We start from the raw sequence: 25,629 nt of genomic DNA on the forward strand, positions 1-25,629 counted from the left end.
ACCTGTATCTGTTCCACCATGTGACTCATGAGACCTGATTCTGCTGTAGCTCTGCCGTAGCAGTGTAAGCTTGCGAAGCGCATCTCACTCCTCTGGGCTTCAGCTGCTTGTCTATACAATGAGGAAATAATTTTCTTGGTACTCCGGGGGGTTTGAGATGTTAGAGGAAGATGTCTGGAAATCTGAAATTTGCTGGGTGACCTTGGGCATGTCTCTTTCTCTCTCTGTGCTAATTCACCCCGGACCTTGATTTCTTCTTCTAAGAAGTGACTGATGATAACCTAAGAAGGGCTTTCTCTCTCTTCCAAGTCACCTCTTCTCAGAAGCCCTTTCTGATTGCCTCAAGCCTCAGTGAGTGCCCCTCTAAATGCACTCGCAGTTCCCCTGCCCTCCTTGGGCACGACCTTTCCCCCTAGCCTAGGTTGCCTGAGGTCAGGGACTGTAACTTACTACCGCACCCCAATACCCAGCACAGTGTCTGGCACACAGTAGGTGCTCGACAAGCTGAATGTCAACTGAATCAACCAGATAGGTTGTCAGAGGCTCCCTTTACAGATGGGAAAGCTAAGGCACAGAGAAGGGACCCACCCCCAGGTGCCACGGCAAGGGGAAGCTGCCACCCGAGACAGGCATCGGGCGAGTGGGGCCAGGCCACTCTTTACTAAAAGTGACTCAGCGGCTGGCTGGCGTGGGCTGCGGAATTTCTAAACATCCCCTCACATCCTGAGTGAGCAGGCTACGGGAGGGAGCAAACAGAGGGAAAAGAGGAAGAAAAACAAGAAACTTGGGGGAAAAGAAAGAGGGAGGGGGAAACTAAAATTGAAAACAGACGCACGCGTCCACCCTCCCCGCCCCTAGCCCCCCTTCTCCCAGCTGAGCCAATCAGAGGCTGCCCTGCAGCCTTTCCCCCAAAGTGGGGGGGGGGCAGGGAAGCCCACAGTGGTGTGAGCTCCTGGGGCTGCCAGCAGCCCGCAGTCCCTACCCACCCCGTCTGGAGCCGGAGAGAAGGAGGGACTAGGAGGAGAGAGCTGGGGGCCCCTCTGACCAGCGCCACCAGGCAGCAGCCCGCGCTGAGCGACACAGACAGCCAGACCCAGGGCGGCCTCTCCTGGCAGCCCTGCTCCTCCAGAAGGATGCTTTGGGAGTGAGGCCACTCCTCACCCCTGTAGCCTCTCACTCCCCCCATTCTTCTGAAGCTCTGGGAGCCTGCAACGGTCCTCACTGACCTCCTACCCTGCCGCCGCCCCATTTCAGGTCCAGCAAAGTCTTTCTGATAACAGGAGAGGGTAGGCAGTGAGGTCTTCCTGGAGGGGGTGACAGCCCAGAGCTCAGGACCTTGCCCTCCCTTCAGAAGGCATCAGCAGCAAGGTAAGTGCTGGGAGGAGGAGGGAACCCCCGCCCCTTGTCCTGTCCCCTTGTCCCAGACTGCGCCTTCTTGGGTAGGTCAAAAAATGGAAAATATTTTTAACAAAACCAGATGGTAGGAGGCCGGGAGGCTGTCGGCGACATCAGGGCTGGAGGAGCCAGCTCTCTCCTGTTCAGGCTGCTTCTGGCGGGGCAGGGGTGCCCCCTGCCCTCATCAAACAAATCCCAGAGGTTTCTTGGTGCCCAGCGGGGGGCCTCCAAAGCAAAGCACCGCCTGTCGGGGGTGGGCTGGGAGAGCTGGGAGGCATGTGAGAGGGGAACTGGGAGACGGCCAGCAGGGTACATGGAAAGGGGACCTGGCAGGGGACAGGGGACCTCAGACCCACAGTCTCTGTCCCCGAGCCCAAGCCTTGTCCCTAAGAATCTGTCTGGCTCTAGGCCAGTCGGCCGCCAGGCAACCTCTCGGGATTTAAATGGATTTGCAAATTTTCCAGATTCCTAAGATGTCCTTCCAAACCCCCAGCGGCTGGGAAAGTGCGAAGGCGAGGGGGCCATGACAGGCCCGTCCTAACAGTCACAGTCACACAGTCCAGGCTGGGGTTCTGGGATCCGGCTGTCAGATCTGGGGGCCCCTCTGTGAAGAAGGGGGGTTGGCTGCTGGGCCCTTTCCTCTGGTCCCAGGCAGCTGCTCAGGCCTCCTCGCGGTCTCCCTCCTTCTCCGCTCCATCCGAAGACATGAATCTGATCACATTCCTTCTGAGTCTCCCCAGTAGAAGGTGCCTATAGAAAGCCCAGACTCTCAATAGCTGCTTGATACTCACTGCCTGCCGGGACCATGTGGAGTGTTTTATAAGCATGATCTCATGTAACGCTCACCAGCAAATTCAGAGGCAGGGACTGATTTTATACCCAACGTACGAGTGAGGAAACTGCGGCTCACAGCAGCCACAGAACTGTACCGCACAGCTAGTAGGTGGCAGACCTCAGGGAGGTGGTAAGCTCCGGGCCCTATCACGCCAGACTTGGGCTTTGTGTTCCTGCCAGTCAGATCCCAGCATTCCCAGAAGGAATTTTCATGATCCTGCCTGTGAGCATGCCCTTCCTCACCACCTTTCCTTTACCTTCAAGGACCCTCCCTACTCTACCTCCTCCAGGCAGCCTTCCCAGATTCTTCTAGTCTTCCAAGAGCTTGCCATGCCCGTCATCCTGGAGCCTTGCTGCTTGACCCTCTCTTTCTGTGTTCTGTTTACACATCAGAGATTGTTTGGGCCCCAGGCTTCCTGTCTTGTGTTCTGGCCCCAGTGTCCCCAGGAGGACAGTGAGACTGAGAAAATGTGGTTGTGAAGGAGAGGAGGGACTAACTGAAGACCTTCTGTTCCCAAGAGTGAGCCCAGAACCCAGGCCTCTTGTCTTCCTTCAGGTGCTTTTCCAGGAGCTTACGTAGTTCCCCCAGACATTTTTCTATGTCGGAGGATGGGTGTCCCTGCCTCTGTGATCCCAAAGTGCACAGAGGCCTCTAGCAAGATCTTCTGAAGTCAGGCAGTCCTCCCCTGCCTCCAAGCAGCAGGGCCGTGAATCCACAGCACGTGGGGACATGCAGACCATGTTGGTCACCGTCATGGATTGCTTACCCTGTGCTGGGCACAGAGCCTGGAACCTCGTATGCCTTATAATCCCCACAGCAGTTCTTTGGAATCGGTATTATTAATACCCCTGTTTTGAAGACAAGGAAAACAAAGCTCAGAGAAGCTAAGTGACTTTCCCAGGGTCACGCAGTTGGTAGAGTTGGTATTTAGGCCAAGGTGTGCCTGAAACCAAAGACTTAATCTCTTTGCTCCCAGGGAGCCCCTGGTCAGAGGGGAGAGTCTCCATCCTCCCTCAGAGCCTTCTCTGGCTCCAGCATCTTCTTCAGCAGAAAGATTAGCTTCAGGCCTGACCTGCTCCCAGGTCCACCTGGGCCCTGGCTTGGTCCTGAGAGAGGAAGGAGACCATCTGGTGAGCCCCCTCCCTTCAATGGTGATTGGGAAGCCCTCCCTCCTCTGTGGGAAGAAGAACTGAGACTTCTAATTGGCCACAGATGTGGGGCAGCGGAAAGCACCGTGGATTCAGAGTCAGGAGACCAGGCACTCGTCCCGGCTCGACTCAGATCCACTGTGTGGCCAACCTCAGGCCTCCATGTCCTCTTTCTTGCCTCATCCACATCTGGATGGCAGTGAGCATGGTGCGTAAACAACACCAGGTTTGGGCATCCTATGACTGCCCCTCGGCTCTGGCTGACTGTGTGACCCTGGGCCAGTGCTCTGCCTCTCTGGGCATTGGGCCCCTCCTCTGTGAGCGGTATGGCGGGATGCAGGGTCCACAATAATACAGATAAGGCACTTAGTAGGGTTCCTGCATCTCATAGTGCTGGACCTAACGCCAATGGCTAAGAGAGAGAGGCTTCTCTCCCCACCTCCTGGGCGACCTGGCTGTGAAATTGGTCTGCACCTCGTGAAGGGCTATGCCTATGGAAAGGAAGGGACCTGAGCACCACAGGTGTGCTAAAGGCCAACTTCCATCCTCCAGGCACAGTCTAGCTCTGAGGCCAGCTGCCTTCCGGACTGAAGGAGGGGACTCTGGGCGTTTTGCTCAGGACAGGCTACTGAGTGGTGAGGAGGGAGGAAGGAATGAGAGGGGCCCCAGACATTCCTGAAATGGACCACCTTGCCCCATTTCTTGCATGTGGTTCAGAACTCTGCGCAGTAGACCCTTGGAAGGGGGAGATCTTCCTTCCCCATTTTCCATATCGCCCTCCACCATGTCTCCCCAGTGTCAGAGCTTGTAACGCCGCAACTGGGAAGCCGAGTGTGCAGGCTGATAGAACCAGGGGCAGCCCTCTCTGAGCACTTTCATTGTGCTCTACGTCCATTACCATCAAGTCCACTGCTTATTCCTCAGTGCTTAGAACAGGCTTGGCATTCAGTGAGTGCTTAATAAATATTTGCTGAACTAATTTAATCATTACAAACTACCTCGAGGAGTGGATATAAACTCTCCATTTTACAGATGAAGAGATGCCCAGAGAGGTTAAAGTGGTTAAGTCAGTTGCCCAAAGTCCCACAGCTAGGATGTGATGGAGCCGGGATTTAAACCGGGTGTTTTTGACTCCAGAGTCCATGATTGAGAGGCTGGGTGGGGCCTGGACCTCAGCTATGAGGGCCCCTCAGAGCTCCAGAGGTGGTCATCAGACCCTGGAACGCATCCTGTGTGACTGTGGGTGAGTCATTCCCTCTCTGGGTCTCAGTTTTCCCATCAGTAAAACAAGGAGGTTGAACGAGATGATCTCTGAGCTCCTTCCAGCCCTAAAACAATTCCAGGATTCCAAGCCACACCAGCCCAGATTGGCAGCCACACAAGCCCTGTTGTGTACTCAGGGATCATGCATATTTAACTTCACAATGAAAGGTTTTTTTTTCTTACCCTCTTTCTACATGTTACAGAAAGCGGTCAGGATCGATGACTGCTAATGGAAAACGGTGCCCCGTAATAAGGAGGAGGAACTTTCTGACAATCAGAGCGGCCTGTTAATGCACTGTTTCTTGGGGAGCTTTGGGGGTGTGTTTCCCCAGTGCCCCCAGGCCCATTTTCCTGGGATACTGAGGAAGCAGGGTCAGGAGGAGTGCCTGTGAGGAGGTGTGTGTGGATGCTATGACCCTTTGCTGATTTTCAAACCTTATGTGTTCTGATTTCAAAAGGAAACGAGGCTTTGGCCCATGGTAGATGGATGAATGATGGGGTCCAGAGGCAAGGGAATGGATGCAAGAGGCCCACCTCTAATGGGAGGAGTGTGGAATGCACACACTGTTGCCTCCCGTGTAGAAGTCCTCCTCAAGCCCCTCCCAAGACCTCAGGCCCAGAACCATCAGGCAAAAGAACTTCCTGAACCCCCCAGGCCATGGCCCCAGGATCTCCCCCTTCCCAGATTCTCTCTGGGATGCCCCGCCCTAGCCTAGTGTAGGAGGTTGAAAATCAAAGTGTATTGCTTTAACTGCGTTAGTGCCCTCTCTTCTCCTCGCTTCAGATCAGAGCAATTTAATGTCTCACGTGTCCAAAACCTTTCATCTGCCAGAGGTATCCGCTTCTCTGCCCTGTGATGAAAAGTGTTGTCACTTGGGAGGTGGGGGCATTAGGGCCGGGGGGTTCAGAGAGTTCCTGAAGGTCAGAGATGAAAAGGACTATGGGGATCACTGTGTTCAACGTCTTCATTGTACGTATGGGAGGGAAACTGAGGCTGAGAGAAGAGGAGGCATGTGCCTTAGGTCACACAGATCATCAGTGATAGCGCTGAGCCCAGGCCCTGGTCTGCAGGCCTGGACTTTTCCTCTGTGCCAGTACATGTGCTGACTCTTCACCATTCACCTCTGTGGCCCAGGGCTTAGGCCCCGGCTCTCCTTGGGGTGAGGCCACAGAGCAGAGTTTGGGCTAAAAAGGAGCAACACCATCCCGATGAGGGATGGGAACCCCTCTGGGTAGTCTTGTGGCCCATGGAGGCTTTGCTTACATCACTTTTCCATTCTGGCCATAATTTCCTTTTATGTAAAGTGAGGCGGGGTCAAGGGGGTTAGCTCAGTGACCCCAGAGGTTCCATGCAGCTCTGTTCTTAGCCCCTGAGAGCTCCTGCCAGGCTTTGTGTAGCTATTTCACATGTTGTTGCTGCCCTGGTTACCTTCTGTCCTGGGGAGTGCAATCATATGGGCTGTGCCCCCCTCTCTTCCAGCTTCTCCACTCCTGAGGTGGAGCCTAAGTGGTCGTGGATGGTGGGGGGGAGGTTGTAGAGTCAGCCCCAGAGGGCAGGGCTCAGATTTACAATCCTGTCACTGAAGCCCTGGCCTTTCCCAGCCCAGGGCCTCGGGCATGAGAGTAAAGGCTCAGGTGCGACTCAGTGGACTGTGGCTTCTCCTGTCTTCACTGTATTTGTGTCCCTATCAGCCCTCAGTCCAGGGCCTTTCTGCTGAATGGATAATGAGAGAGTGATAAATAAATGTGCGGAGAGATGGATAAACAGATTGGTGGATGCATGGATGGATGCATGGCCGGCCAGATGGACAGCTGGCCTCCCCTTTAGTCCAGGGAGCAGGGGTGACTTCAGGAGCATTCAACATGTACAGGCACAAAGGGCTCCATACTTAGAAGAACCTTGCCTTGAAATGCTGAAGAGTTTTTTTAACAAGGGTCCCTGCATTTGCATTTTGCACTTGGCCCCACAAATTATATAGCAGCTTGTGCCAGGGAGTACAGGCTGGGTTTAAGACGGCTTCATCCTTGAGACTGGTCTCGCTGCCTCCGCTGTCCCCATTCTAATCCACGCACTCCCACAAAATGCCAATCTACTCCTGTCACTCTCCTTTGTGGAGGCCCCTCATCCCCATGAGGGCTTGGAGTTGCACCATTGTCACTGCCCAGCCAGCAGCGAGCCCCCTACCTTCACTGTCAATACCCTGACACGTTGGCTTCCCAGTGCCTCCAGGGCAGAGCCCAGCTCCTTACTCAGCACCTCAACCTTTTCCCCAAGTGACCTCTGCCCTCCTTCTCTGCCCATCACCTGCCTCTTTGCTGAAGAGCCACAGTTTCTAGCCTAACAGATCTCTCTCTGCTACCACCCGGATGCCTCGCAATCTCCCACTTCCTTAACTGCTCATACAGAGCATCTGTGGAATAGCTTTCCCTGGCATCGTCCACCAGAGAACCCAACTCAAGGCCATCCCCTCTCCCCTGTAATCATCATATAATCATGCTAGTCACCACTTACTGAGTGCCTTCGTCATCATCTCGAACCCTCACAGCAATGGAAAAGGATGTCTCTTTTGCTGTTTTCCAGGAAAGTGGGACTCAGGGAAGTTAAACTCAGAAAGGTTGCATAGTTATGAGGCAGTAGAACAGGGACTTTGAGCTGGATTAAGTGGCTTCTAGCTGGGACTGCCACCCCTGGCCTGGCTGAGCCCCTCCACATGCTTTCGCTGCCCCAGGAGGCATCAGGCACAGCCTGCTGGCATCAGGGTCCCATATGTCTGTGCTGCCCCCTCGCCAGCCCGTCCCATCACCTCCCTGCCTATCCCAGCATCCCAGCCCAGGCAGTCCTGAGTTATTAGGGGGCAGCTGAGCACCAGAAGAGCTGACCCTACACAGCCATCTGATCTCTCATGCTGGGTAAGCATCTATTGAGCACCTACTGTAAGCCTAATCCCATAGGAAGAACTCGAAGACATCCCCCAAATGGTTAGGTGGGTTTCCTCATTTGTGAAAAATCAAACTAAGAGACTAAGGCAAAGGTAGAAGAAAGAGCTGGTTGGCAGCCAGTGGACTGGGAGTCCGTAGACCTGGGTTCTGGTCCTGGGTTGGCCTTTAAATCTTGAATACGCGAGGAGGACGTCCTGCCCCCACCCGAGCTGAGCCTGCTGACAGTACCAATAACAAGAGCAGCTACCCTTCCTGGCTTTCCCCTCACCCCATTTCCCACACGCATCCCTCTGCTGACAAGCCTAGCCTAGCGGGGACTCCAGGCCAAGTGAGTGAGTGAATGAGTGAGTGACTTATTCTCCCGTGAGTGAATGAAGACGAGTCACGTGGCCACTGACTTGGCCGAGGGCTGTGCGCCAGGCCCTGCTCTGAGCATTTCACTCGTATTAACTCATTTGAAGGCCTGGACAGCTCGATGACGAGCCCCGACTTACAGATGGGCAACCCGAGGCACAGGGAGGCTGAGCAAGCAGTAAGTGGGAGACTCGGGGTGAGTGACCGGAGGAAGGGTGAGAGAACAGATGCGGAGAACGTGGGAGTTTTCTCCCCTCTGGCTCTGCCGCCCAGGAGGGCTCTGAGGGGAATCTCAATGCTCTGTAATTGGCACCCATTAATGGCAGGTTCTTGTTAGCTAGCGGCCCTGCCCCACGTGCGGGCTCTGGGCTGCAGGGGGAAGGCCGCGTGCTGGTGGGTCAGGCCGAACGGCAGAGGCCTGCCTGCCCCCTGCCCACGGGGCTCTGAGAACCCATTCTGTGTGCGGCCCCCACCCCGGCCCAGGGCTGATCCTGGGCTGGCAACAGTCAGGGAACAGAAGGTTTGCTTGTCTGTGCCTGCCGCACCCCAACCCCCCCAGCCTCAGCCTGGGACCCTTCTCGGGGGCTCCTCTGGCTGCCAGGGCCTGGTGCTCTCCGTTGCCATGGCACCGGCCGGAGATGAGGCTCTGGGGGGTGGCTGTCGGTGGGGGGGGGGGGGTGGGCGGGGAAGGGGAGAGGGCGTTGTAGGGAGGACAACCGAGGGATGGTGGAGGCCTGGAACTCTGCAGCTGCAGAGGCCCCCAGGCCCTCTGTGAACAGTGGAAGGAGGGTGCTGGGGCCCCAGCAGGGGCAGGCCTGGACCCTGAGTGCAGCAGGTCCGTGGCAGAGCTGGCCATGCACCTAGCCTGGCTGCCAGGATGCTCTGTCTCAGAGGCCTTTGGGACAGGCCTGATGGTCGACCGGAGACCTGCTTGGGCACTGCCAGACCCAGGCTGTCCTCAGCAAAGACTCCTCTCCTCAGCCTAGTTGCTGACCCTCAGACTCTGCACTGATGTTGCAGGAAGGTTCTGAGTTCTACCCCTTGCTTGACTTCCAAATTCCTGAGTGAGCTGTGGTAGATCCCTTGCTCACTCTGCCCCTCAGTGAGGGATGGACAGGACTCTGACCTCTGAGGATCCCTCATCCCTGATAGCCAGGATTCTGTGTGGACCCCATTAGGGTGAACCCATGTGGGAGTGTTTCTATGTAAACAGACCTGTTTCTGGGCAGAAGCTAGGCAGTCCAGCATAGCGGTTAAGAACACAGATTTGGAGTCAGGCGGGCCTGAGTGTGCATCCCAGCTTATCATTGGCTTATTACTTGTTGGCTGTGTGACCTTGGGCAAGTTGCCATACCTCTCTGAGACTTGATTTCCTCCTCTGTGAAATGGGAATTATGATTATACCCTCCTCACAGGATTGTTGTGAGGATAAAACAAAACCTCCAGTTCATCTCATTTAGCAGAGTGCCTAGCTCCGAATTAGTAAGGGCTTCTGTTTGTTTTCAGATTGTGGATCATCAGAAAAATGAATGGGAAGAAAGATGTCCTTGTTGCAGGGTAGGGGGCCCTGGCAGTGCTGAATGGAAGCAGGACCAATGGGTAGAGGATACAGTGAGACAGACTGTGCTCAGTGGGATAAAATTTTTCAAATAGTCTGACCTCTGAGGATCCTGGGCTGCCCACGAATGGAACGGGCTGTGGGTGAGGTAGTGAGATCCCTATCATGAGAGGTGTGCAATTGCAGGCTGGACAACCCCTTTGTTTGCAGAGAGGGTGGAGGAGATGTGAATTGGGAGTACTTACAGCCACTTTCAGCCCTAAGATTATAGGGCTCTGTGAAAGATGGTGTAGCTGTTTCCCCCCTTGTTCTGCCAGCTTCAGGTTCACGGGCTAAAGGAGACTGAAGGAGAGGTCGGAAAACAGAGGGTGAAGGAACAAGCCTGGCGACTCTGTATTGAGCTCGTTTATGTGCCAGGCATGGGCTTGACATCTTTGCCTTCTGCCTTAGAGAGGCTGTCATGTGGGTTTTGAGCCCATGTACTCTGGGGTCAGCCTGCCCAGGATCGAGTACCGACTCTACCACTTGTGAGCTCCATGACCTTGGGCAAACAATTTGACCTCTCTGTGCCTTGTTTTCCTTGTCTGTAAAATACGGAAGCAACGCTGATGTCATGAATTGTTCTGAGATCATTCACATTAAGGGCTTAGCCCAGGCGTTGGGTGATAAGGACTAAATCAGAGGTGGCTATTCTTCTTGTTGTTATTTTCAAGGTCTTCTAAGTCCTTGTTCCTTTTTGAAGGAGCTGTGGGGGACCCAACTGGGATCCAGAGGACTCTAGTCCAGGGATCCACCAGCCTGGGCAGAGCCAGGCCATATGACCCAGGGGGTGGCCATGGGGACAAGCAGGGAGGCCAGCGAGGTGCCAGAGGAGGCAGGAAGCGTTTGCTCAGCAGGCGGGTGGACAGGAGTGTGCAGTGGGCCTCCCTCCCTCCCTGACCTCCTTCTCAGGCCAGTTTCCCAGCCCACGTGGGGACCCAGGCCCCCTCCTCGGGGCTCCCAGCAGCCGTAAGGCACACACTGAGCGCTTTCCCACGAACTGTTCCAAGTAGCTGGGCCTGCTCCCCCTACCCCAAACACACACTCCCTGGCGGGTGAGGGGGTGTGCGGCAGGAGGCGGGGCTTGGACTGGGGGGATCAGTCCGTTCTTTATCAGCCTGGCTCCGATCCAGACAGATGTTTCGTTTTATTTTGAACTTGCAGAATGTAGGTCATTTCTTTCCATTGCGTCCCTGGGGAGGCCTCCTGGGGAGAGGAGCACAGAGTGAGTGACACGAGCGTGGGGGCCTCACTTGGGCCCCCGGGTTGCTGGGAGGACAGCATCCTCCCCCCTCTGTCATGATGAGCCGTCTGGCAGAAGAGCCAGGGCGTGACGTTTCTTAAAGGCGGGGCTAAGAAGTCAGCCTCTCCTCAGGGTGGATGGAGAGCCATGGAGGTGACAGAGAATGGTCAGGTGGGGATTCCAGAAAGCTTCCTCTGGTTAGGGTATGAGAACAGGCGGGAGGGGACAGACGGGAAGGGTTGGTACGATGGGGCAGCCAGAGGCCACCAAGTTTGCGCTGGAGGGGCAGGGGTAGGGGCATCAGAGTGACGGTCCCTGGAACTGGCACTGTTCTTCCACCCACTGGGACTTCCAGAACAGCTAGATCCCATGCCAGGCCCCAATGTAACTGATTTCTGCTGCTTTGTTTGGGGGACCTCATAGGTACCTGGAAAACAGGAAGTTCCTCTAGGTCTGGGAGCAGCGTGGCAGAGAGCTGGGCTTGGGTGATCAAGCTGCATTACTGTGTGATTTGAGGCAGGTTGCTCACCCTCTCTGACCTCCATGTGATCCTGAGGTTTGTGGGGAGAGTCAGCGTGTAGGGTAAAGTACGGAACCTTTAGCAGCAGAAGGGGCATAGGATCGAGGAGGGGCACGTGGGAGCCCCACAGCCTCCGCTGTTTCCCAGCTTTCTGTACCCCTTCTGTAACTATCTCCCAACCCAAAGGAAACCGCTCTCCTCTCTGGCTCCCAGGATGGGGTTCCCTTACCCGTGCTGCAAGATTGTACCTACAACTCAGCCCACTTGGGGTAAGTCCACATGGGCCACACTGTCTGCCATCCCTCTCGTACTTTCCCAACTGCTGGCGGGAAGACTCAGTCTCCAACTCCAGATGCCTCTTGCCCCCACACACTCCCAGGCCTGGAGCTGGCTGCCTGGTTTGAGCTGAGTCACGACATCCTGGCTAGGGCCCCTCCCCAGCACCCCACCCCCACCCCAGCATTCCAACTCAGCACAGCTGCTTCCAGAGCAGGGTCCTGAGAGTCACACCATGTCAGCCCCAGAAGTGTTCCCAGGACAGCCCTGCCCACCCTATGTACAGATGGGGAAACTGAGGCTCACAGAGGGGCAGGACCATGTAAGTGGGTGACAGAGCTGGGCTAGAACCCACATCCCTTACTCTCAGCCAGAGATCTGCCCCTGAAGCTTGTGTCAGGGGCTGTGAAGTGTCCACGGTGTGGGGGAGAGAGGGCTAGACCACAAGGCAGGAGACGGGAGTCTGTGTCCCACTTCTGCCCGCAACTTAGCAAGTCACCTCCTCTGAGTCTGTTTCCAATCCCTGTCTGCCTGGGACAATGCAGGGAAAGTGATAGAAAGGTCTATGTGTGGCAAGTAGCAGGGGGGTGGTGTCCTGGGGTGGGGGAGGGGGCAGCAGCTGTAGTCTGAGCCCTGGGCCTTGAGCCACCAGCCTCGCATCTGAGCCGGGGCTGGAGGGAGGGGCTGCCCAGGTGGGTGAGCCTGGGCGCCCCATTGGCCACCCGAGCCCGGCTTGCCTAGGTCGAAACACTGCGACCTGTCCTTGTCCTTCTCTAAACCTCAGTTTCCCCATCCGTACAGTGGGGCACAGGAAGGGGGTTGGATCAGATAGATGGTCCCTGAGGGCCTCAGAGCTCTGACATTCCAAGACTCTAACCCCATGACCCCACAGCCAGGCCTCCTCCTCCCTCTGGCATCTTGTTTATTCAGAGCATCCCTGGCCCGAGACTGCTGAGACTGCTGGCCTCAAGCACCCCCTCCTCCCTGAAGCAGGGCTTCCTCCCATCCCCATCTCACGGCTACTTCTGCCCATCCTGTTCCCCGCCTCCAGACTGAGCATCCCTCTGTCCACTCAGATACCCATCGCCCCTCCAATCGTAAACCAGCTCAGGGCCAGCTGACAATCCTCCTCTGCCTCATTCTCAGCTCAGAAAATGGTACTGTGCCCCCGGCACGCACACTCTTGCCTGCTGGTACTCCAATGCAGAAATAGGGGTGGGGCTCACTTAGGATACCTCTCTCTCCAGCCCTCTACGTCTAATCACCACGCCCTGTCACCCTGGGCTGGAGGAAGCTCAGTCACGTCTCTTTCCATCAGTCCCCACCGGCCTCAGCCTAGCCAAACCCAGTAAACAGAGTAGCGGTGGCAAAGCAGTCCGCCTCAGCTCAGTCTCTGCTCTGTTCCTAGGCAAGTTCCATAAATTTTCTCTGCCTCAGTTTACCCGTCTAAAATGGGGCAGTCCTTGTATCTACCTCACAGTGTTGTCTGAGGAGCGAGTGAGTGGATCTTCATCAAGTGCTCAGAACAGCACCTGGTGCAGTAAGTACACAACACACGCCGGCTCCGTGGCTTGTCTGTTCCTGCACGTGCCTGTGTGTTCGGGTGAGTTTGGGCTCCCACGTGCACATGCTCTGGGTGTGCTGTACGTGCACAGCTTTGCATATGCCGGGTGCGTGTGATTCGCCACGCGTGTGTGCGCCTCTCATGGGCACGTGGGAGAGCACAGAGGCAGCGGTCTGGGTGCTGTGGAGCTGCACGCGCGCGTGTGTGGGCATGCACACGTCTGGTGCCGGCGAGAGGGCTGGGCACACACGGGGCCTGCTGCACAAGGGTGTGTTCCAGAGCAGTGTGTGAGTGAGCGTGTAGGCAGGAGCCTGTGCTGTGTGTGCACGTGCTCTCCGTGTGCGAGCCTCCCCCACTGGCAGCCGTGGAGCCCCCCCTCCCCAGCCTGCCTGTGTCGTGGGAGCCTCGGGACCCCGAGGGAGGGACGCTGCCGCGAGCGGATGTGGCCAAGATGGACTGGATTTATTTAGGTTAAGGCGGTGGGAAAGGAGTGGAGGCTCATACGAGCAGGAAGGAGAGAGGGCTGGGGCTTTGGGGATGACTCCCTGAGCACGCTTGCCCCCCTGGGCTTGCAGTCCTCACTCCGCTCACGTGGGGCTCTCCCCGGACCAAGGTGGGGAGGCCCCTCTGACTCACTGTGAGGAGCTGGCCAATTACCTCATCTTTGGACCTCTGTACCCCCAACCGGACCAAAATAGGGGGACTCATGAGAACTTGCCTCCTGGGCAAAGCGGGGGATCCCTGAGGGTCCCCTCCCTCTCTCTGCTTCGAGGGCCTCACCAGGCAGGAGAGTGTGGCAGAAAGGGGGGTTGCCTCCTTCCTATGACACCCACCTTGTCCCAGGTGGCTCCTCCCTGGAGCGCAGCCCTGCCTGTGAGGAAGGAAGAGGTCATAGGCAAGCTCTCCACCCCCACATCAGCCACCTGGGTCCTCCTGGGGTCGGCTAGAAACACAGCAGCCCCTGCGAAGCTCAGACGTCCATAAGGCATGGGGTGGACAACTGGGGGTGTCAGGGAATCATCCAAGATGGGCCAGGAGGTCATGTCCTAAGCCCCACTCTGGTTCTTACCAGACCACTGGCCTGCGGCCCACACCACGCTTCCCCATCACCCCCTGAGTGTCCATATCACCTGTTTATTTGTCTGGAAGTCACCTGAAAGACTGAGGTCCAGAGACAGAAGCAACTTGTCAAAGTACACACTGCAAATCTGGGACCAAATGATCAGGGGATTGAATCCACAGAATGACATGGGTTATGGATTCTCGGTCTACATCAGCCTCAGGAATGTCGCCCTTCCTCTCATCCGTCCCCGTGTCCCCAGACCACCCCAGCAGGAATACTAGTGCCTAGAATCTTCTGTCTGGAAATTTTAGAGCAGGGATGGCTCTTTGAGATGACCCATCCAAACCTCTCCCAGTATGGCTGGGGAAACTGAGTCCCAGAGAGGGTTGGAGACTTAGTCTCACAGTAGGTCTGAAGCCCTATGTGAAATGCTCATTTCATAAAGAAAGAAGCCAGTCCAAGATCCCTGGTTGTCTCTACTCTCTGAAGGTGTCTACATGCTCCCTGAGCTCCTTTGCCCAGCCCATCCTTCCCCCACAGCCTGATTCTGTCCTTTTGCTATGTGACTGGGCCAAGACTCTGTCCATCTCTGGGCCTCTGCTGCCTGTTCAGGAAGGCCCCTCCCAGCTCAGAGTCTCAGGGACTCTAAGCCCCCTTAGCGCCAGGCCTAGCAGGAGAGGAGCCAGGGTTGGGGGTGGGGTGTTGGGGGAGGCTGCTCGCCCACCCGGGGGCCTGGCCCACAGCCTTCCAGAGCCAGACCAGCCCTAGTTGCTGTGACCTCCCATCTCCAGGCCAGCCGACCAAATTCCTCCTTTAGAATAATAAACAGTGTGGCCAGCCAGGGAGGCCGGGAGGCTGAAATGACCCCCTCCCCCAGCCTCCGCTGCTAATGATTTTCTTTGGCTGAGATCTCTGGCAGGAAGAGGGGGATCCAGAGGGGCACCCACCAAGGGGCAGATAGTCCTCTGTGGGGGCTGCTGGCTCCACCTCGGCGCTGCTCCCTCCTGCTGGAGGAGGCCTGGCATCCAGATGGAGGGCTGGGGCAGGAGGGATGGGAGAGGGGGGCCACTGTGGAGGGGGCCTCAGAGTGGCTGGGCTTTGAGTCTAAAGCAATTGGGAGATGGGAGAGGGGACCCTCAGGCAGGCTGGTCTGAAGGGATGGGGAGAAAGAGGAAGAAGAGAGCAGATTCATTTAGGGAGCTTCTTAGGGTGCTGGGCAGAGCAGAGACTGGCGATCTCCAGGCCAGGGCCCTCGCCTGTGTCCCATGACTAACGTGTAAAGGCAGCCCTGTAAGTGGTACACTTGCTGTTGTCCCACTTTGAGAGCTAGAGACTGAGGCCACTGAGATAGTGATGGCGCAGATGTGGCCCTGCTGGGGCTCAAACCCAGGTCCCAGCCCTGGATTGGGGACTGAAAGTGGTGAGATGAGAGGGGAGTGGGAGCAAAGCATGCATGGCATTAGGGGCTGGGCCAGTCAGGGCAGCCACTCAGGGAAGGCAGCAGCCCCACAGCACCAGGGTCTCCTTGTCACCTTGTCACCTGGTCTCTCCCACATTTCTTTCTCTATGACCCCTGCCCACTTCTGGCCTTCTTCCTGTTGATACTGCAGTCAGACCTTTGCATGCCTGGCTATTGGTGGTTATTTCAGACCCTTGGATGGGGCTGCCAAGGGCAAGGGTAGGGCGAAGACCCACGCAGTGCAATCTGTCTCTCTCCATGTCCCTGCTTCTGTCTCCTGCCGCCATCACTGGGTGATTCCTTTCTCTCTGTCTCTCTAAGTCTTTCTCTTTCTACCTCTATCATTCCAGTCTCTGTCTCCCTCCAGGACAAGATCCACTGTGTAGCCTCAAGCAAACTTCTTCCCCTCTCACAGCCTCAGTCTCCCGACCTGGACACTGGAGGTGGAGGTGGGGGGCTTGGACTCAATAGTTTCCAAGGACCTTCGATGCCTTGCTGTGCGGTGGGGCCTCCCCTGGGCCCAGCCCCTGGCCCCTCCCTCCTGGGCCTCCCTGTGCAGCTTGGGGCTGAGCAAAGGGGGCCAGGCGTAGGGGTGTCCCCCCCACCACATTCCGCAGCCCCAGCTCCCCCGCTTCCCTTCCCACAGCCGCCTCCATTTCCTGTTGTGCTTGTGGAGCTGTGGGAGTTCTCTGGGTTCTGGTGTACCCCCTCCTTCTCCCCCAGGCCTTTCATCACACTTCCCCAAATATTTGTCCTGGCAGATAAGAGCCTGGTATTGGAACTGTCACCCAGAGGACAGGCTGTTGGAGCTGGCGGGCCCCTGGACACCCTCCCGCCCAAGACCCCACCCCCACTGTACATATAGAGAAACTAAGGCCCAGGGAGAAGCAGGGGGCTCAGCCAAGGTCATCAGAGAGGTGGAGGCAGAGCCAAAGCAGGGTCCAGGCATGCTGAGAATGGGCCCAGTATGGGGAAGGAGCCCTTGGGCATGAGTGCCCTCTCGGTGTGCGGCAGGAGTAGCCTTTGACTTTAGCCTGATGGATCCAGGGGCTGGGTGGCTCAGGCCGGGGCTTACTCTGCAGGACCCAGGCAAAGATGGGCCCTGGCACTGCCTCTGGCTGCTCTGGGCCCTGACCCCTGTTTAACTCTGCAGGAAACCATGCGGCTTCCGAGTGCCATGCAAGCTCCTGTCCTCAAAGGTAGGTAGACTTGGGGCAGGGGTAGAGGGCCGTAGGGAGCCACTAAGTAGGACCCTGAAGCTGGTGGGGCAGCACATGCTAGCACCAGGGCCCGAGCACTGCTCTGCTCTTGAGTTTCAATTCCCTGCCTTTCTAGTTGGTCTCAGTGCAGGCCTCCTTCCACGGCCCACTCCTCAGCTCATAAACCTCAGTCGACCCCTGCCCGTCCAGAGCCATCAGCTCAAGCACTTGGCTTGGCCCTCCACACTCCATGTCCCCTCACCAACAGTCCCCACCCCATTCCCTAACAGTCGCCCTGGTCTCCCATCTCTGGTCAGCACTTGTTGGTATCAGTCTGGCCAGTCTGGTTCTGGTGGGTGACTCCCCTCCCCTGCCTGGACCCCTCATTGGCTGTGAGCTCCCAAGTCTGGGTAGGCTTCTCCAGGCAATCAATGCTGACCAGGCAATCAGTGACCAGCCAAAGTCCCGCCCAAGGATGACTGACCCGCTGGCTGAGCATCCACCAGTCTAAGTGGGTGCTTATTTTCACCTCCAGCGTCCCCTGCCGAGGCGCGGTGGGAGGTGGGGTGAGGCTTACAGAATCCTTCCCCAGGGGGCGTCGGCAGGGGGAGGGGAAACCAATCACCTGACATCCCCCACTCCCCAGTCCCCTTCAGCCTCCAGGGGCCCAAATATCTTTCCTGCCCCAATCTGCCCCACTCTGGACTACCTTGGCCACCACTTCGCCAAGCAGGGCCATCTCTGGGCTTCGGGAGGAACCTGGACAGCTGGGGCAGCTGCAGGGAAGAGGCTCAGAAAGTGACCTGGGAAGTAATGCAGGAACTGGAGGCCTGGGAATTGCTTCCCGAGGATTTCCTGATGCCTTAGAGAGAACATGCCTGCAGGCTGAATGCTGCACTGCAGAAGGACTGCAAGACTGGGGGTCTCTAGGCACTGAGATCAGGAGGCCAGGAGGCCAGAAGGAGTCCCTGCGGACCAGGCCCTGGGCAAGCAGGTCTCAGAGCCATGGGTGTCCGTCTGTGTTCTCTACGGATTAGGGAGGTGTGTTCCTCAGGGTCAGCTGTGGGGAGAGGGGCTGATGCTCTTGTGCCCTGATGTCTGATGCCTCTTCTCCCAAAGGCCAGATGCTGTTGCTGCCCCTGCTGCTGTTGCTGGGACCACAGGCCTCCTGGGGCCTGGTCATCACACCCCCGGGGCCAGAGCTTGTCCTCAATCTCTCCAGCACCTTTGTTCTGACCTGCTCGGGTCCAGCTCCAGTGGTGTGGGAACGGATGTCCCAGAAGCCCCCGCAGGAAATGACCGAGACCCAGGACGGCACATTCTCCAGCGTGCTGAAACTGACCAATGTCACCGGGCTGGACACAGGAGAATACTTTTGTACCTACAGAGGCTCCCATGGGCTGGAGGCCAGTGAGCGAAAACGGCTCTACATCTTTGTGCCAGGTGAGGGCCCCTGGACTGTGTGCTCACTCCCTTACTCCTCTTCTCAGCTACAGGCATCTGGGGGAAAGCGCTTTACTGATAGGGTGAAACATAGCCGTCTCAGAAATGCAGATGAATCAGGGAATCCATCCTGGCGCAGTCCAGGAGTATGTTCACTCCCACCCCTTGGCCTGGATATTTGTCTGCTCCCTGCCAACCCACCCCATTCCTGGTTCCCAAGAATTCTGCATTCTCAGCTGGTTCCAATATGCACCCTCTTGGCCTCCACATCCCATCTTCCCCATTGTCCAAGCTCCAGGTACCAACTGCCCTTCAACTTGTGAATTATCTTCTTTCTCAAGCTGTTGCTGTCCATATCAAATGCTAAACCTAGAAGGGACCTCTGAGAGCATGCTTATTCTGTAGTGGGTAGACTGAAACCCAGGGAGGGAAAGAGACCTGTTCAAGGTAACAGAGCAAAGCAGGGAATAGAAACCCAGCTCCTCTGACTCACATTCTTGGCCCCACCTCTGACAGATCCCGCTGTGGGCTTCCTCCCTGTCGATGCCGAGGAACTATTCATCTTTCTCACGGAAATAACTGAGACCACAATTCCATGCCGAGTGACGGATCCGAGACTGGTGGTGACGCTGCACGAGAAAAAGGTGGATGTCCCACTGCCCATCACCTATGACCACCAACGTGGCTTCTCTGGTACCTTTGAGGACAAGACATACGTCTGCAAAACCACCATCGGGGACAGGGAGGTGGATTCGGACGCCTACTATGTCTACAGCCTCCAGGGTGAGCCCCCTTTCTGGCTTGGTGCTCAGCAGAGGCAAGTATGACCACAGAGGTACAGATGTTTTCAGATTATACAGCGTGCAATTCCATTTTTCACTAAATTCTCACTACAGCCTTGGAAGGCGGGTGTGTTGCCCCATTTTACAGATGAGAAAACCGAGGCTTAGAAAGAGGAGAGAGTCGTGCAAGGTCAGGGGAAGCATTACTGGTGGAGCTGGGCTATATACTGTAGTGGGCAAAGGAGCAGGCTTTGGACCAATGGGGTTTGAATTCCAGTTCGGCCACTTCCCATCTGTGACTTTGCACAAGGCACATAATCTCTCTGGGTCTGCTTCCTCCTCTGTAAAATGGGGATAATACTGACTGCTTACTTAGTGGGATTATTGTGAAGATTAAATAAAACAAAAGATGGAGAGTACATGGTGTGCTCAATAAATTTCTTCTATACTTAGATGCTTGGATTTCAGAACTGTTACTCCCTTCTAGAATGTCACCTTCATGAGGGTAGGAATTTTGTCTGTTGTGTTTCCTGCTAAAGCCCCAGTGCCTAGAATAATACTTGGCATATAGTAGGTATTTAATAAATATTTGTTGAAAGAATGAATCTTCCATATCAGTCATCCCTTCCCTCTCTGGACCCCCACCTCATCCCTAAACTTATGTGCTGGCGGTTGGTGGTAACTTCCTCAGCCCTAAGCCAGTCTCTTCCCACCAGTGTCATCCATCAATGTCTCCGTGAATGCAGTGCAGACTGTGGTTCGCCAGGGGGAGAACATCACCATCATGTGCATCGTGACCGGAAATGAGGTGGTCAACTTTGAGTGGACATACCCACGCATGGAGGTAATGCCGGGTCACAGGTTGGAGGAAGGGTCAGGCGGGGACGGATATTTCAGCTTGTAGCCAGACTTCTTGGACCTTTCCTGATATGGGGGGCTTGCCCCAACTTTCCCTACAGAGTGGGCGGCTGGTGGAGCCAGTGACCGACTTCCTCTTTGAAATGCCCCACATACGTTCTATCCTACACATCCCCAGTGCCGAGTTGGGAGACTCAGGGACCTACATCTGCAACGTATCAGAAAGCCTGAGTGACCATCGAGATGAAAAGGCCATCAATGTCACCGTGGTTGGTGTGTGCCTTGGGCTTAGCCCCAACCCTCATTCTGGACTGGACCCAAACCTTGTCACAGCCCTGGGGTATTGTCAGCCGTGTTCTGATCCAGCTCTAGCCTTGGTGCCAACCAAAGGCCCATTTTCAGGATAAACCCAAACTGAAACACAGTACCAGCCCCCAGTCCAATCCGGATCCCAACCTAGACTTCCCGCTTAGCCAGAACTCCAGCCCCCACACGATTTCTAAATCCCAGCTGCCGTCCCAGGCCCAGGCAGCCCCATCCCCAAATTCAACCAGGCCGTAACTCATCTCAGCCACAATGCTGAGACAGAACACACCTAAAGAGCACTACAACCCTAGTCCCAATCTTGAACCCAGCCCCCAAACCAATATCAGCCCCAAACTGGGCTCCTGCTCCGGTCCCAAGCTGAACCCCAGCTCGGGTAACCCCATCTCCGGTTCACTTCCTAAAGCCTGAAGCCCGCCCCCAGGAGGCTGGGCTCCTTAGGCATGCAGTTGCTGCCCGGCCCCAGGAGCCCCACCCCCAGGAGGTGCTGCCCCACTGGAGGCCGGGCATAGCCCCGCCCCTGACGACCGCCCCTTGCAGAGAGCGGGTACGTGCGGCTGCTGGCAGAGCTGGACCCTGTACAATTCGCGGAGCTTCACCGCAGCAGGACACTGCAGGTGGTGTTCGAGGCCTACCCGCCGCCCACTGTCATGTGGTTCAAGGACAACCGGACCCTGGGTGACTCCAGCGCTGGCGAGATTGCACTGTCTACGCGCAATGTGTCTGAGACTCGGTGAGCAGCCGCCCATCCACTCCATTTTTGAAGTAGTTATTCTCTGCAGCCGCCAGGCAGCCCACAGCCTTAAGCTACTTGACAAACCTATCGAGGCCCATCTTTCCTGAGGGCCTACTATGTACCAGGCACCCTGACAGGCGCCTGTGCCAGGCACTGGGGATGCTGCATAGAACAGGACAGACAGTTCCATCCTTCCTGGAGTTTCCTGTCTGGAGGAGAATACTGACGCTGGTCATGTGATCACCCAGATGTTTCGTTGTCTTTGTGATGGGTGGAGCCAGCACAAAGCAGCCATGGAGAAAAAGGCAGGATGACTGGGGAAGAGGGTGCCAGGCAGGCCACTGCCACCTCGGCAGAATGGTAGCCCTGAGGCTGGAGATTAGCAGGCTGACCTGCGGTGCTGTATGTTAGGATGAAGCAGTGTCAGGCCTCTCTGAAAGGGATGAGATGTGGAGGAACGGAGATGGCACTTCCCGTCCGCCATGCACCCCACCCCGTCCCTCCTAACCCTCCCTCTTGGCTCACTGGAGCTGCCTGTGGGTGGGGATTCAAAAGTCCTGGCACTGCTACTGACACCCATGTGACCTTGGCAATCCCCTTCCACTCCCTGGGCCTTGTTTTTCCTGTCTTTACAAGAAAGGTGGGGGCCGTAAGAGTTCTTCCAGCTCTGACAGCTGGGTCTCCTGGCCTGTCCTTCTCATCAGGTATGTGTCAGAGCTGACACTGGTGCGGGTGAAGGTAGCCGAGGCTGGCCGCTACACCATGCGGGCCTTCCATGAGGATGCTGAAGCCCAGCTCTCCTTCCAGCTGCAGGTCAACGGTGAGGAGCCTTCTGCCCTGCTTTCCTTCACCCGACCCTCCCACCCCCATTCTCTCTCCGTTCCTGCACTGTGCATCCACCCATAGGAGGAGCAGAAGAGGGAGTCCAGGACTCAGAAGGCTGGGTTCTAGGCCAGGCTCTGACACTGACCACTGCTGTGTACACATCCCCTCTCTGGGCCTCAGCTTCCCCAGCTTTACAAGAAGGTCACTGGGCTATATTGGTGTTTCCAAAACCTCAGGCACTCACGTCCCAGTGCCATGATTTTTCCTTCTCACACACCGCTTACACTATACTACTAATTAGATATTTATCGAGGAAATAATATGCCAGTCCATTCAAGGTTCTTGAGGCCCTGCCATTGTGGAGCTTGCATCCTAGTGCGGGTAAGATAAACATTCAAAAGTAGGGGGAAAAAACAGCAAACCCTGTACAAGGTTAGAAGGTAACAAGTGCTGTGAAAGAAAAGAAAAAACGCTGGGTGAGGAGGATAGAGAGTCCTGGGGGCGGGGGAGCGGGGAGAGTTACAGTTTCAAATGGTGTGATCAAGGCTGGCTGCGTGGAGGTGACATTTGCGTGAAGAGTGGAAGAAGGTGAGGGCATTGGCCAAGTGGTTATTTGGGGAAAGGGCAAACCAGGCAGTGCAAAGGCAGGAGCAAACGCAGAAAGGCTTGTGTAGCCAGAACAGAGTGTGGGGGAGAGCGGCGGGAGATGAGGCCAGAGCTGAGCCTGGGCAGCTGAGGGGCCGGGGGAGGGTAGATGGTGTACGCCCTCCTGGGCTCTTGCATGGACTTTGGCTTTTACTGTGACTGAAATGAAGAGCCGCTACAGGGTCCTGAGCAGAGAAATGACACGATGATGACTTAACGTTTTGTGAATTGACTTTCTAAAAATAAATTTATTTTGAATGAAAACCGAACTTCTCCATTGTAGATGGAAAATCAGCATCACATGTCATAAATATAAAGCGACCACTAAAATAAACTGTGAGAAAACAGAACAGTGCTACTAAATTCTAGCTGCATGTTCTTGCTGGCCCAGGGCTCTGATCCGCAGGCCTGCCCTCTCTGTGAAAAGGGAAGATAAGCGAATCTCAGAGAGGTGCTAAAGACAGACGAGCGCCCTACGGAGGCGTTCCCTGTGACGTCCCCAGAGGGGGATCTGTCAGGTTTCACATGGCGATTCCTGGTATTTAATGTTCACCTGCAGTCCGCAGCTCCCCTCGCCCCAAGGGAGACGCTGGACCGGGTCCTCCCTGAGGGCCTTTCTTATTAACCGTCTGTTCTGACCTCTCCACCTCCTGGCCCCTGACCCTCTGTGTGCAGTGCCTGTCCGTGTACTGGAGCTGAGCGAAAGCCACCCTGCCAGCGGGGAGCAGACAGTGCGCTGTCGTGGCCGGGGCATGCCCCAGCCACACCTCACCTGGTCTACCTGCAGCGACCTCAAAAGGTGAGCAGGCGCTGGACCGGGGTCTCCCAGGGTACCCACAGCTGACTGGAAGGACACAGTGAAGGCCATCTAGTCCAGCCCCTTCCTCTGGGAACATTGTTCCAGACTAGAGCCATATCCTAGAAGATGTGGCTTCTTCGAGTTGCTCTGGATGACCTAAATTGTCGCTTTTCCTTATCTTGACCCTGAGGGTCAAATGAAGAGTGTATTTTGCAATCCAGGTTCTCAATTCTGGGGTTGGAGCGCCCCTGCTGGTCAGTTGAGGGATCACAGGAGGAACCGGATCAGGAGCAGGCCGTGGGAAAAAGGAACTGGACGTGCGCCGTTTCCTTCCACCACCACCCGGGGGCGCTATCTGCTTTTGGCCTCAGCTTTCCCTCCCGCACAGGGAAGGGAGGGACTGGAAACTGACCTGGCTGGCTCTCCAGCAGGTGTCCGCTGGAGCTACCTCCCACGCCGCTGGGGAACAGTTCCGAGGAGGAGAGCCAGCTAGAGACGAACGTGACATACTGGGCGGAGGAGCAGGAGTTCGAGGTGGTGAGCACACTGCGGCTGCGCCGTGTGGATCAGCCGCTGTCAGTGCGCTGCACGCTGCACAACCTCCTGGGCCAGGACATGCAGGAGGTCACCGTGGTGCCACACTGTGAGTCCTCCATCCTCCATTAGCCCCTGACGACCCCTCACCCCCACCTCAACCCTGCTGTACTTGGAACTCTGCCTGTGTGCCCACAGCAGGCCAGAGCCAGCAGGGCCACCGCACTCAGGAGTGTTGTGGGTGTATCTTCCTATGATTTGCGCAACAGCGCAGTATTAGCACACGTGTACATCCACGAGTGGATGTGTATAAACCATGACTATGAATAACACTGTCTCCTTATGCATGTACACTATATGTATGTCCTAAGCTGTGTGTGTGAGCCTGCCTGATCCTTGGACATGGGTACAAACCCTCCAAGTGTCGATTTGTAAAGCATGTTATGAAGAATGCCCAATCCTCACATACATGCATAAAACCAGAGCATGTGTCTGTAAGCACGTACACAGGCATGTTTATGGGTGTAAACCCATTGAGGGTATGTTTGGAAACCATGTACATGAGCGTCCCAATCCCCAGGCGGGTATATAAACCCACAGGTGTTTGTCTGTAGGCATGTACATACAGCTGCACAGTCCCCATACAAGTGTGCATACAATGTACAATTCCTGTGCACGTGTGCACACTGGCACAGTGCATGTCTGTAAGCACGGAAATGCAGCACACCTCTTTGTAAAAGTGTGCAACCCACTCCCCGTACATATATGTCTGCTGTGCCATGCGTGTCTGTTAGCAGGTACACGTCCAAGCTTAATTCTAATCCGTATGAACAGTCCCTGTGGTGCCCAGATGCTTTTGCTACCTGCCAGTCCCTGTGCATGCATGGACCTGTGTGCGGGTGCTTCATATATTCCCCTATGTCCTCACTCAGTAAATAGTCACAGGGTCCCAGCGTCTCACTGGAGAAGGCCCAGCCCTGCCTGTCCTCCTAGTGCCCACAGTCCAGAGAGGAGGCAGGCAAGGAACTGGGCCACTTCACTGGGAGGGTCAGCATTTGGGGGGAAAGCCTAAAGGGAGAAGGGGTTCCACACCCAGCTGTGGAGTTCAGGAAAGTGTGCTGGTAAAAGGAAGCTTTAGGTCAATAGCAGAAAGATAACTAGGCATTAGCCTGGTGAGGAGTGGTGCTCTGGTCAGAGGGAACAGCCCAGAGACAGAGTGGGTTCAGAGAAATTAAAGGAATTCAACCTGACTGGAGAGTAGCGTGTATATGTTTAGGGGCTGGGGGAGGAGATAAAGGGGAGGGGCCTGGTGAGGGAGGGGCTACAGGAGGAGGGAGCAGCCGGGGCAAGCAGAGCTCTGAAGGCTCTACAAGGGGTTGGGGACACATTTATGCCTGCACTTAGGTAGCTTCCTGGGCTTGTACAAGCAGATGCTACTCCACACAGACCTGCCTCCCCCTGCCCTGTAGTGGGATGGGTGGGGGTTTTAATGCCTGGTCTCATTCTCGCTCCCGCGTATGCACACATATCCTTGAGCAAGTGGGCACCTGCTGACCAGCTCTGAGCAAGGCAGAAGTAAAACTTTTGTATGCCACCTGAGGGGGAAGCCGTGCACCAGCCCACAGGAAACTGCCATGGCTGGATGAAGGCCCCTCTTTTTACTCAGAGATGGCTCCCTAGAAGATGCAGGCTTCCTTCCCAGGATGTATAACCTGGTGGGGAAAAGGAGGAGAGGAGTGATGTTGGTTTGAGTCCCTGAGGAGGAGGGACAGAGCTCTCTAGGGAGCAGAGAAGGGCAGGTGGGTGACATGGAGAGAAAGAATGAGT

General features: G+C 56.0%; 1 protein-coding gene across 4 annotated transcripts in view; it reads left to right on the forward strand.

Annotated features, from left to right (window-relative positions):
- The first annotated feature begins 959 nt into the window (after window positions 1–959).
- PDGFRB (platelet derived growth factor receptor beta) overlaps window positions 960–25,629 on the forward strand; it is a 37,691-nt gene continuing 13,021 nt past the window's right edge. Inside the window, exons 1-11 of one of the 4 annotated variants that reach the window (XM_057731104.1) lie at window positions 960–1,368; window positions 13,052–13,174; window positions 16,811–16,856; window positions 17,976–18,299; window positions 18,816–19,082; window positions 19,798–19,925; window positions 20,041–20,212; window positions 20,804–20,996; window positions 21,704–21,819; window positions 23,145–23,268; window positions 23,697–23,911. In XM_057731104.1, coding sequence (XP_057587087.1) covers window positions 16,817–16,856; window positions 17,976–18,299; window positions 18,816–19,082; window positions 19,798–19,925; window positions 20,041–20,212; window positions 20,804–20,996; window positions 21,704–21,819; window positions 23,145–23,268; window positions 23,697–23,911 — 1,579 coding nt within the window. In that variant the 5' untranslated portion in view covers window positions 960–1,368; window positions 13,052–13,174; window positions 16,811–16,816. Of the gene's footprint in view, window positions 1,369–13,051; window positions 13,175–16,810; window positions 16,857–17,975; window positions 18,300–18,815; window positions 19,117–19,797; window positions 19,926–20,040; window positions 20,213–20,803; window positions 20,997–21,703; window positions 21,820–23,144; window positions 23,269–23,696; window positions 23,912–25,629 lie in introns of those variants that run through there. The other 3 variants (XM_057731114.1, XM_057731123.1, XM_057731133.1) reach the window with 3 other exon arrangements.

Source organism: Hippopotamus amphibius, chromosome 1 (assembly GCF_030028045.1).
Source record: "Hippopotamus amphibius kiboko isolate mHipAmp2 chromosome 1, mHipAmp2.hap2, whole genome shotgun sequence".
NCBI lineage: Eukaryota > Metazoa > Chordata > Mammalia > Artiodactyla > Hippopotamidae > Hippopotamus > Hippopotamus amphibius.